Below are 13063 nucleotides of genomic sequence, written 5' to 3'. Positions count from 1 at the left end.
GCATCTGACCCCTTCTTTTTCCTTGGGTGCCATGGAATGGAAGGATTTGATCGCCATCAGAACTTGTTTTTTTGACCATAGGAACTCCCTAGAAATGAGATCTGCTATTATCATGAAATCATAAGTACAAAAAAAATATGGAAATATAGAATTACATAAATACAAAGGAGATCTTCGTCTTTACTTCATTCTTTACCCTGTAATGCTGTACTGTCGACGAAGAAGAGCAAATAACTGTTGTTTGGAGTAAAGGAGCTTAAAAAGACCTTACTGCCCTCTGTTTCTCATATATCCTGCATGGAATTTGTTCAATCCATAGACATAAGACCAAGAACAGTGTTGGTAAACTTGACCAAAACCCTGGATGGTGTGTGTTTTAGAATAAAAATACTGGATACAGATTAGATTATTTTTTTTTGTCACAAGCTCAGCTCAGTGCTCTGAACTATTTCTACTTGTACACATGCAGCTGCACAGGCAGCTAGGTTAAAAAAAAAGGCATCTAATTGTATATCCAGTTACAGTCTGAGATAGAGCTGACATTTGTCTAGATACATTTGTGCCCTGTACATGTAGCCTTAATTCGAGAAGAATCCATGGTTTTAAATACAGAGTACTCTTTCTGCTCAGATGTTGGTAAGTTAGTAAATACCTTTTTTAAAAGAGAACAAGCAATTGGAAGACTTAAGTAGTGATGTTCTGTAATTAGAGACTAATTAACCTGAACTGAACTGAACTGAACTGAACTGAACTGCTGTTATTCTTTAGTGGCAAAGGGTTACAGTATTGATAAGCCAACTCTTCGCAGACTAAAAATACTCAACTTCAAGTGCTCTACAGTTGTCTGAACTATTATTAATTTTTTCTATTACAAAAAAAATCATATTACATGAGCCTATCAATATTGCAGTGAGTACTACAAGACCATTTTTATTCAATGTTTTCTCTTCTTAAGGATTTGAATTTCATTTGGGAACACTCACTGAAACCATGGCATGGTTTCTTCTGTGTAAATACTTTGTATGTTTCTAGGTAAAATAATAATTAAACAAGGCTAATATCAAGCAGAGAAGTGGGTTTAGGTTTGCTTATCTCATCTTCAGAATGATGAAGATTTTCACAGGAGTGCTGTATTGAAGGACCTAGCTGTGAGGTGTAAATTCAAGATTAGAATACTGCTAGATTTTCAGCCTGGCAGAAACAAAGGTAGATTTCTAATTGCAAGGTTTTCTTTCACTTTACAATATCTGAGTTTTGTTAGAGTCTTTGTTAATAGATTAAAATGATTGGTGGACCTGAAATGTATGGAGATTTCTATTTATATATATTTTTTAATTACAGCACAAGATTTATGCCAGTAAAACTGAAATCAGGCTCTGTCCCAGAATTTTGTAGTTGTTTTGTCAATAACGAAACTGAGCATGTGGTTCACTAGACAGCTTAGCATCTTCCTAGATTTAAGAGTATGCTTAAAATATGTAGTATCAATGGATTCACTGGCAGGTGCAGAGCAATAGATGGTACTTTAATGTGCTCAGGGATCAAGACCTGGACAAAGTACTGTTTAAGCACTATATTTAAAACAGAAGCATCCTGCTGCAAATCCACTGTGAAGTACAGAACATCTTCAAGTACATTTTCAAGTTCCATTAACTGCAGCCCAAGATATGATTCAAGATATGAGTTTTTTGCTGATTCTTTTTTTTTTTCTTTCATCCTTCATCAACACTAAAGCTGAGGGCAGATTGCATTGTAGATTATTGGCAAACATAGCAGATCAAATATTTTAGGCACTAGTACATCTTTATAGTCCTGTTTTTACTTCTTTCTACAAGCTCAGTCTGTATAGTTGTCTACAGTACCAGGATTTGTTGAATTGCTTATTGGTAATTTTTGATGTAAAGATAAAAAATTATGAACAGAATTTCACTGCTCTGCTGTTTTAGAATTGTTGTTCCTCTGCTGAAACATTCACTGCTTGAAACTAATACAAATATTAATAGCAAAATTGTTTTTTCTTAGTCCTAAGTTATTTCAGAAGTTAATTTTTTTCCTGTTGTGCCTTACAAAGAAAAAACAGATTTACTGATTTGAAAAATTAGATTCTACCTTCCTTAAAATATTTCAAGAACATCTCTGTTTGTCAACAGCAGTTTCTTAGTGCTGTAATTGATAACATAGTATAGCCCAGGGTACATTAGTGTGACATACGTATTTGTATCTGAGAGTAAAGGGAGCTGTTTTTGAAGACATGCATTAGAAATAACATCACTTTCCTGCTATGGAATTAAACACCTGTCTCTATTTTGTGTTTTTGAAACCACTTTCCAAAAGAGTTTTTAAACAAGAATGTCAAAGTGAAAGATACCAATTTATATTAGCAAAAGTGCAAACATAATACTGTAAAACACTGAAATTGTATTTCAGCTTTTCAGCTTGAAAAATGCTGGACACAAGTTTATAAAGGAGATGGCATGTTATATAGTCACTGACAGCAGTAGGAAAAAGTGCAATTTTAGAACAACCTACAAAGCTGACTTTATAACTATTTTTAAAGCTCTTTCTCTTCTTTATTCATTTTTTAAGGTTGTGAGGATTATGATCACATGTGCAGCTCTGCATAGCTGTCCACTTGGAGATGATACTGACTTCGTAGAGAATAAACGCAATCTTCTGGTTAACCATCAGCATAATACTCCTTTTATCCAAAAGATTTGATAACTGCTTTTCACCAGCTCTCCAGTTCTGTTCCATCATGTTGTCTCTACCAGCCTAAACCATTTCCTAAAATGGTCCTTTTGCTGTTCTTTGCAATCCTGTTATTGAAGGAAGATGTCTGTGGGAACTTTGGTCTTCTGGTTTCTGCACAGGCCAATGAAAGAAGAGTGGTTGCACACATGCCTGGTGATATTATCATTGGAGCTCTATTCTCTGTCCACCATCAACCAACTGTTGACAAGGTTCATGAGAGGAAATGTGGAGAGGTAAGAGAGCAATATGGCATTCAGAGAGTGGAGGCAATGCTACATACCCTTGACAGAATTAATCTGGACCCCACGCTGTTGCCAAATATAACGCTAGGATGTGAAATCAGGGACTCCTGCTGGCATTCGGCTGTGGCTCTGGAGCAGAGCATTGAGTTTATAAGGGACTCTCTTATTTCATCGGAAGAAGAGGAAGGGATGGTGAAATGTGTGGATGGATCTTCATCTTTCCACTCAAAGAAACCCATCGTTGGTGTCATTGGACCTGGCTCTAGCTCAGTTGCTATCCAGGTCCAGAACTTGTTGCAGCTTTTCAATATACCTCAGATTGCTTATTCTGCCACAAGCATGGACCTAAGCGACAAAACTCTGTTCAAGTATTTTATGAGAGTTGTGCCGTCTGATGCACAGCAAGCACGGGCTATGGTGGACATTGTCAAACGCTATAACTGGACCTATGTTTCTGCTGTACATACAGAAGGTAAGAGTTTAATGTTGTTGGTTATTGACAGTCAGTTGACAACAGTATAGACTTTATGTAATAATAACTTCACATTCTCTATGGGGTTGAGGTAGTGGCATGTTGATGGTGTCTGAAAACAAAGTTTGAAATCCAGGATTCTGTGTGTACTCTAGGGCAACTTGTTGCTAAAAGTGCCTACTCTGGAGTCTTCTAAGTGTCTTTATTGAATTTAGTTGACATTTTTTACTTTGTCTTTATCTATCAACATTGTATTTATGTAGAGTAGAAATTTTGACTATATTAGGATCAATGGGTAATGAGAAAGCATCTGGTCTTCCTAAGTGCAGAAGAGAGCTAAATCATCATTTGAAACTGTATCTGAGTCAGAATGTGTTCCTGCTTAACATCTGAGCCACAGAGGCTGAATGCTGGCTAATATTTACATGTAAGTTGTTCCAGCTCCTAGGTACCAGAACTGTTTATATCATTTTTATAGCACTCCATGGAGTAATAACCAACTTCTTGCTCTGCATCTGGCCATTGGTTTTAGAAGTGAGCAAAGGAAGTCTCCTTGAATTTTCTCACACATTTCTGTTCCATCATGTGCTCAAAAAACCAGAACTGTGTGATAAATTTATTTTCTCTTTTTATTAATTTGAGTTAGATCAGTGTTTGGAAGGGTATACAATTAAAGGGAAATGCTATGGAAAAGTTTACCTGGTTTCATTATTCCGTATACAGACAGAGTTGAGTGGGTTCATGTTGCTGTAGGTGTCTAGAATTTCACATTGCCTTAAAAATAGGCTTCACCAGCCCCTGTCTAATGACCTCACCATTTAAAGACCTTTCTGGAATTAGGTTCTGTTAAGAATTTTAAGATCTCACTAGGTCACCTGTCTTCAAATAGACAAATGCCAAATGGAAGGCTCAGAATATGATCTGGGAATGAAAAATGTTAATAAGAGACTTGAGTAGAGATGGTGACGTTGCTGAACAGCAGCAGATGCTGCTGACTTTATTACAACCAATAGAAAGCAGATTGTCCTTCCCACACACTGAGTATACTTCTCTGGCAGACTTTACACTATTCAAGCCACTTTTTGAGGAGATACTGGTCCCATGCTAGTATGTAGAGATCTGTTTCCTCCTACAGATATGCAGAGAGGTTATTCTGCAGTATTAAAAAAAATGCTAGTACTTGTGTGCAGATTGTTGCAGTCATATTTCCGTCTTGATAATGAAAGCTGGTAAATAACTACAGCCTCTTTTTTATGGGGATTCATGAATATATCACCAGTTTAATATAACAGCCTATAAATCACTCTACACTGCATCATGCAGTGAAGGTAGTCTGTGCCAGCTGATGCCTTTGGCATGGCTTGGTGTACAGCCTTAATTTCACAAACATATATGAATAACATGGTAAAAAGTAATGTCACTGGTGCATCACATTGACATAAGATTTTGTGTACTGACTACTTCTGATGACTCATCTGATTTTTGTTATGAACAACTTTTACATGGTTACTTATTGAGATGGAATGTTTATGTATGCAGTATGGGAATTTTCAAGCCTATATCAAGGTCTAATTTTGCTCAGAATGAGAATATTTACTTTTACTACTTCCTGTGGACACTCTGTTTGGAGCAGATGGTAACATATGGCATGTTAATCTTATGGCACAGGAACTTTACAGTGTGCATTGGAAAAAATAGGGACACAAGGAATGAAGTAGAGATAGCTACTATGGGCAAGACAAGAGCAGTAAATGACAGGAGATGAGTGTGAAGAAGGCAAAATGAAGAACGATACATCTAGTAAAACATGTGCTTACTTCTGCTGGTATTAAAGTGGACGAGATAGGTGGAATTGTTAATATCTGAGACCTCATGTAATTCATAGCTTATTTACAGCAATATATCATTAAACTTGGGTTCTGGGAATCTTACAATCCTATCATCTATTTGCATAGTCTGGTCACAATGATGAATGTGCTTTTCAGTTAAATAACATCACACAAATGTTTTCTAACAATAGAACAGATGGTATTTATAATGGGATAGAAAAGCACAAATTAGTCAAGGTATTTCTTTGAAATGTGACAATGTCTGATGTTCTGGACACTTTCCAAAGTTTATGACAGATGTTAGCCCTTCCAGTAACAGAAAGATTTAAAATAACTCCACCGTTAAAAAATCCTTATAGATGAATGACATATAAAGGGGATTAAATAAGCAAAACAAATGGTCTTTATTTATATTATTTTTATTTTTGTGCGTATTTTTCATATTATTGTATGATTTTTAATATAGTATCTGTTCACTTTTAAATAGATTGATTATGCTCCTCTATTCCATGTCCTACATTCTTAGATATTATTTCAAAATGGAAAAAAAAATTGAACTCTCTTTGCAATTTTTATCAGCTTAGGCTCTTGCCCACCCCTTGAGAGTGATCCTTCTTTTGGAATTCTTATTTCATTGCTTTGGTAGTTTCATCAGTAAATAAAGTACAGATCTATTTTTGGTCTAGTGTAAGAAAAGCCTGACATAAGTCCGTAGCTTCAAAATAAAAGGCTTCTTTTTTGAATCTTTCCTTCTGCACTTACTAATTATTTGTGTCTGCAATGGATTCATATTTTGGCAGTCTGATTGAAGTTGCATTCAATCCTTATTCAAGACTTGTTAATGCTGCATGACAAGGAGGTAGGAGTGAGCAGACAGAAGGAAACTTTGATAGGAAGCTTCTTGTCCTGAGGTCTGAAGGAAGCGCTTTCAACTTTATGGATTGCTACAGTGGACATGTAGGATGTGCTGGAGATCATTTTATTTGAAGGTTGCATACTGATCTAATCCTTTCAACTGACCTTACAGATATTTTACACAACTGTGATAAGAGCAAAGCCAAAGCAAACTTTCCTTAATTCAAAACAAATTTCAGTTCTTAAGCCAATGTTGCAGACAAACAGCAAGTCAGTAATGCAGTCAAGAACTCAGTCTGTGCCTCCCACTGAGGTAAACTAGGCAGCAGAGAGAGGTTTCCTGGTTTAGTCTCCCAGTTTCTCAGAGCACATTAGGGATCCTCTTCAACTCATGTAACTCTTGACCACTCCCAATGAAACTAATGCATATGGAAGAGAGGATAATTTGTGTCTGTATCTGGATTTTGGGTGATGATGGTTGGCAATGCAACTCAATAGCCTGTGGAATTTTATCTTGGCTTAACCACAATGAATAACAAATGGTCAGAGAAACCAGGGGCAAGTTGTCTGTGTGACTGTTTACCTCATTTCCCATATAAAAACATTCAATGTTCTTTTTGAAAGATCAGAGAAAATATATATGGTCTCCTGTCCTCCCATTATTGCATTTTGAAGGCCTCACTGAAAGCCCATTTGAAGTCAATACTCTCCCGTTGCCTAGACTGACATTTGGATCAGGCCTTCCTCATCAGAATAAAAGAGGTCAATTCCTGAGAGTCTGTTCTTAAAATTTTCCTGGAGACAAATAAATTAATAATTTGAAAGGTAATCTTCCTTGCCATTAAAAACCATTTATTTTGTCATATTGGAGAAAATAGGTGATGTACGCTGGAAAAACAGAACTGTGTGGGAGTACAATTGAAATACAATAGTTCAAATTTATTTGGCATGGCAAGGGATAAATGTCAGGTGTGATTTGCTTTTGAACACAGCCTTAAGAAGTAAGCCACTTTGTTAACATTTTCTTTAGACAGTTCAGCAGGTAAACATTGACACAAAGTGCTCTCTGTTTAATATCACCTTCCTCTATTTAGATTTATTGTAAGTTCACATTCATTTTCTTAAGATGTACTGAGACAAGCACAACAAAAACAGAACTTCTTTTCCTGCAGATAAGGATTATTTCACATATTTCCTTTCATATCTGTTCAAATATTCCTGGTTACAAGACTATTTTTGCCTACATCCTTTGCTACCAAGTAAAGAGCAAAATGAAAATTAGTCATAATCAGTGAGAATAGGGTGAAGAAATGAACGAAAAAAGCTGTGACAAGTTGACCTTAAACCTGCTGCTTGGAACAAATTGTACTTATATGACATTGTGGTAATTTCTTTCAGACTCCAGATTTTTCTCCTTTAGATTAAAAAAATATATAATACATAGAAATATTACTTGCTTATCATAAAATAATATAATTGAAAATATGTTTATTTTAAGCATAGGTGATATTTTTTCATTATTTCTATGAAGAAAAAAAAAAGAAATAGTGTACTAAAAAAGGTCTTCCTCCATGAAAATATTTTGAACTTCAAATAATAATTATGTCTAAAAGTTTATTTCTGAAAATTGAAGAATGTCATATCTGGAGACTGGAGACTGGAGACTGTTCCATTTTAGCAATATTTCATTTTGCCCCGTGGCCAAAATAATTACTTAGGGTTTGTGTTGTTTGATTGGATTTTTTTAAATTACTTTCATTTTTTAATTTCATAAACTTTTGAACTGTTTCAAACATAAATATTGAGATCAGGATGATCACAATTTGATATGATGTTGATGACATTGGTCTTGTGGCAAAAATACAAAAGATCTCTTATCTAAAAGAAGGTATGGGAAACCAAAAACCCTGTTCCAGTCCCATCCTGTTGAGCTGTTTGTTTATTTTTATCAAATTTTGACATCCATAACAAAAGTGACTTTTTCTCCCCTAACAAATTCAAATATTTATCCTAGCATCACAATTGTGAAATGTGAAATCTGCTGACCTAGGCAAAACCACTGCATGGGAATATTGAGATAGAAAACCGAAGTAGCATCAAGTTAATGTTTACTTTGTTCTGCAGTGACTGATTGAGTGGACAGCACTTTAACATTGCTGACAGACTGGGTAAATTCTGGAATGTAATGGAGATGAAGGTTCTTAGGGCAAATGCCATCAAACAGCAAAAGGAAGGCGAGCAAGAAGATGTACTATTCTGAAGCTGTTTTTTAAAAATCACTTTGAAAGGAATGAGACAGGGTGGACATAGCTAAACCCAGGATGTTTGGATCTTCAAAATGTCACTTTGCTTCTTTTCTTTATGGGCGAAGTGTTTGGATATCACTTTTCCCCTCACTTAGTCTCTATAGATATCCAGTGAAATTACAGTGTCATGAAACTTGCCTTCAATGAGAAGAGACAGAGGGAGTCCAGTATCCTCCAGTTTCATCTTAAATTTGTCTTTTGCCTTAGGCCTGGAAAGGGTATAGTTCTTATCACCATCCCCAAGGTGCACGTCTTTAATCAGGGAGGGCTCTATCAAGTTGAGGAGATTTGGAAATCTTTCAGGAAACAAGAATTCACTACACAATGCCTGCTGGCTCGGATCAGATTTATGAAAGATGGTGTTTCCAATATATGCTGTTGACTACCATGAGTAGTGACAGTGGTTCACTTTCCTCTGTCCCTCGTGATATTTTGTTTTTGAGATGGAAGAACAGTTGCTGTAGACCTGTCTGGAAAAAAGATATTACATACAACTAAGAAAAAAATTTACTGAAGTATTTTTTTACCTCAAGGCAGGATTGAAAACCAGAATAACACCGTCTTTTAGTGAATGAAAACTTTGATAAAAGTCAGTCAAAATAAACAGCTTGTCTGGTGGTTATGTCAAAATAGTTGATAAAAGGTAACATTATTAGTGAAATGAAGGCTTCATTCAAAGAGGTGTGAGCTTCTAAAACATTTGCACAAATATTAATGTTGACAGTTTTGATAAAAGGTGTTTTACTCAGGGAAGAGCTGGAAAGTCTCCCATCCATTTTATTTGGCATGTCTTCTGTATCACCGATCCTGTATAAAAATGAAACATTCTTTTGATACATTGATATCTCATTAATCCCATAGTTAAGCAGGGCCTGATGAACCAGGTCCCTTCATTCATTATTTGTAATGATTTGTGGTATTTCTACATCTGTTGTATTACTTTTTCTTCCTTCCTCTTGAAACCATATATTTTCTTTCTTCATGTATGCTACTTAATGACAAGAAATTTAAATCCTGAATTTATTAAGTACTTTGTCCTATATTTCAGAGTCAAAAATGGAATTAGTACTCTTTGGTATAGGAAAAAAATCCTAAACTATTGTTTTATATACCTTGATATAGATCCCGTTTTACAGAATTCAAGGGAAATCAGGACCCTGTTGTAACAGAAGCTAAGAAGAAAGGGAGAGAGACAAAAAAAAAGCTACCCAGCATCATTGGAAGGACTAAGATGAGAATCTGCTTTTCAGAGTACTAGTTTAAGACTCCAGATATGAAAAGACTTAACCAGACAATGGAGTTTTATTTCCTACATAACCAAGGAAAAGGATGATTACTTCCATTTGCAAGTATCTTTATGCATTGAATACATATTTTAAGTAGCTTATTAGTACAGGAGTTAAATCAATGTTTTTTTCAAAATTGGAAAGTTTAAGGAGCAGAATAGATATTTAAATTGGTCTGTACATAAAGGACCACTTTCTGTGTGTACAAGAACTAACTTGTGATTTCTCTGAAAGCTAAGAAAGGAAAAAGATTTGTACTGGATCTTTTAAATAATTCAGTTTTCCCTAAAATGAGTCTTACTAACTGATTCTGGAATCATACAGGAGACAGTGATCTTGGAGATGAATCAAAAATTATAGACTTTGCTTTAATTGAATTTGGAAGGCACTGGGCAAGGGCTAACCTTTCATTTATCTCACTGAAATCTGCTTGTAGGCTCCTGATGATGTGCAGTTGTACCATGCTGTAATGCAGAGTATTATACATTAATACATTGTATGTGTATATGTTAAAGAAGTGACTGGAAAAATTGTAATGAGACTATGATCAGGATCTGAGAGGTAGGAAATTGCCCCAAGTGCTAAGTCTTTTTGTGAAGACTTACAGCAGGCAAACCGGTTGTTCAACATTTACACAAATACTTATAAGCTACAATTAATTTAGCATGAAAGAGGCACAGAATATGTCTACCTTTCCTTTGTCTGAAATTACAGAAGTCTGCTCTCCATATCTTAATTTTACTATATAATATAGGCTAAAAAATGACTAGTCATTGGCAGGTATAGGTTAAAGTATATTGTTTGTGAAGATATACAGAGACTTAAGGTCTTCATGTAAAGATGAAGTTGATTTCATCATGATTAGTCTGTTCAGACCATGAATTATTTATTCTTCAAATGAAATGACTGACTGTGGTGCTCTAACCTATAGCCCTTTTATCTTGATATGCTCTCAGGGTTTGTCTTCCCAGGCATTGTTCTAATATTTCTTTTGACTAAACCAAAGAGCTTTAGTCCTCCCATTAGGTCTGTAAAGTGGGTTTTCCAGATGCTAATTTATTCTTAAAGACCTTGTATAAACATTTCCAGATTTGTAAAATCCCCTTTTTTAAAAAAAGCATGCATTATTACATTTTTTACTCCTTTTTAGATATTCAGCTTGCAACCAGGCAGGAAATTGTTTTCATATATCAGTATGCAAACTGTTGTTTCTTATCTTATTAACAAACCATTACAGTAGTGGCTTGTAAACTTGTGCTATTTATTTTTCCTATTTACAATTATTTGCCTCCATCTGACTTACTGTCTCACCTTCCACAATATTTGGTGAGGCTTTTTTCTTTTCCTATAATGTCTTTTTTTCTGGTTACATTAATTCTTTGCTTATTCATTCCAGTTAGATCTAACTTTCATTTATTTACTTTTTTTTACCTCTTATCCCTCACTGGTCAAAATGAGATTACCAAAAAATTTTAGGTAGATAATTTTAAGAATAAAATAGGATGAATTGATTTGGGAATTTCTAAATTCTTTGTTTTATGTGAGTCCTGTCTAAATTAAAGGTCACCAAAGATGAACTCTGTTTTTAAAGTTCTTTGACCTGGAGCATACAGACTTAGTCCAGATGTCTTTTAAAATTAAAAATTAAAGTTCAGATTCTCATTTTTAAAAATCTAATTCTAACTAGAATATTATTCAACAATTCTAGATTTGTTTTTTTATTAAAGCCTTGGGTATCACAACTATTCAGTTTGCAGAACTGGTATTTGGTGAAAACCAGGACATTTTTCATTTGCAAGCAAAGTCTTGAAGATGAAAGATAAGCTGAAATTCTTCCTCTATTTTTCCTTCATCAATTTCAACAATCTTCAAACCCAACTTCACTCTTAATTACATTAGAGTAGAATTCTTGGCCAAAATATCTGTTGCATTTGAAGAATCCAACAGCATGTCCCAGCCATCTTATGTCTATCGGGTTGCCTCAGAGATGGTCTTTGTAAGCAAGACAAGCAAGCAACCAGCAAGCACACTCGTCAGGGTGTTCCCTGGCTTGCAGGAAATACTCTAGATGGCTGGAATCTCATAGCTGTGCTGAACAGACAGGAGAGATGCATGTTGACAGAAGTGAGTGGAACTATATTTAGGCATGGAAAGGGAGCAAAAGCCAGAAGTTTGGAAAGGGATCTTTTGTCTTCTGTTGATGGGGGACTAGCAGCGAGATTCAGCTCCTTTCCCATTTCCATGCTGTCTTTGCAGCTCAGAGAATTTGATCATAGATTTCCAAAACAGTCCATAGAGGAAAATTAGTTAGAAAAAGCAGGTGCTGCTCATTGGTTTTACGAGTAGAACAGAACCTAAGGTTGCATTTGATAGGTAAGTAGTTCTTCCTTTTTCTTTCATCTTTATCACACAAAAATAGAAGATTCACATCTTTTTCACATTAACAGAAGCTTTCAAAAGGATTAGGATATGTACCCAAAGTGAGAATGTGAGAGAGTGTGTATTATCTTTCCAATATAATCTTCTCATATGTCTTCAGTCATGGTTATATATATAAAGAGCTACTTTGTTTTTTTCTTTCCAACAGTGCTGTGGGATGTGAAGTTACCTTGTTCATTTTCATACATCTGCAAAAACACAGGCAATTTGTGTGACCTATTTTTTTCCCTTAAGGGAAAGTATGAGACTAACTCAAATTTAAGGGGTCTAAAAATATGTTGAAATTGTATCAGAAAGGTTTCTTTTTCTGACTTACATGTCTCCCTTGAAAGCCCACTGCACAGATATTCTTCTTTTTTGACACCTTCTTGCCTACTGAAAAGAAAGGGATATGTAGGTGTTCTATGTCTTACTGGTTGTGGGGCTGAAGATTTTCTTCACTCAGATGGAGTTTCCATGGAGGGATTTCTTTTTTTTTTCCCCAAATCAAGAGGCAGTTATGCAAAAGCTGAAATGTTACATGCTTCAGTAGCTCAAAATGAAGCATATGGTACAGCATGCATTCAGGGATCTCAACCTTATGGATTTTGTATAGAAGTTAAACTTATGCAATGACTAGGACAGACTAGGAATGTAGATCCTTCTGATAATCTACTTTCACACAAGGGGAGTAATCTTTATAATAACAATCCGGTATAGATTTTTATTGAAAAAGTGAAAGTTACCTGACCTGTAGATTTACCAACTTCTCTTTTTCTCCACCATTGTCTATTTAGCTGTTTCAATTGTGTAATTTCCCCTCCCTCCCTTTTCCTCTCCCTTTCTAGTCTTGTTAACTAGAACTATCTGAATCATCCAGGCTAACATAGTCCTTCCTTTTCCC

General features: G+C 35.3%; 1 protein-coding gene across 3 annotated transcripts in view; it reads left to right on the top strand.

Annotated features, from left to right (window-relative positions):
- The first annotated feature begins 2789 nt into the window (after positions 1-2789).
- Positions 2790-13063, top strand: part of GRM5 (glutamate metabotropic receptor 5) — a 244635-nt gene continuing 234361 nt past the window's right edge. For all 3 annotated transcript variants that reach the window (XM_062020368.1, XM_062020367.1, XM_062020366.1), the window contains exon 1: positions 2790-3465. In XM_062020368.1, the coding sequence (XP_061876352.1) occupies positions 2790-3465 (676 nt within the window). The remainder of the gene's footprint in view (positions 3466-13063) is intronic.

Source organism: Colius striatus, chromosome 1 (assembly GCF_028858725.1).
Source record: "Colius striatus isolate bColStr4 chromosome 1, bColStr4.1.hap1, whole genome shotgun sequence".
NCBI classification, from domain to species: Eukaryota; Metazoa; Chordata; class Aves; order Coliiformes; family Coliidae; genus Colius; species Colius striatus.
Note: the sequence above shows the minus strand (reverse complement) of the source record. Positions and strands in the feature narration are given on the sequence as shown.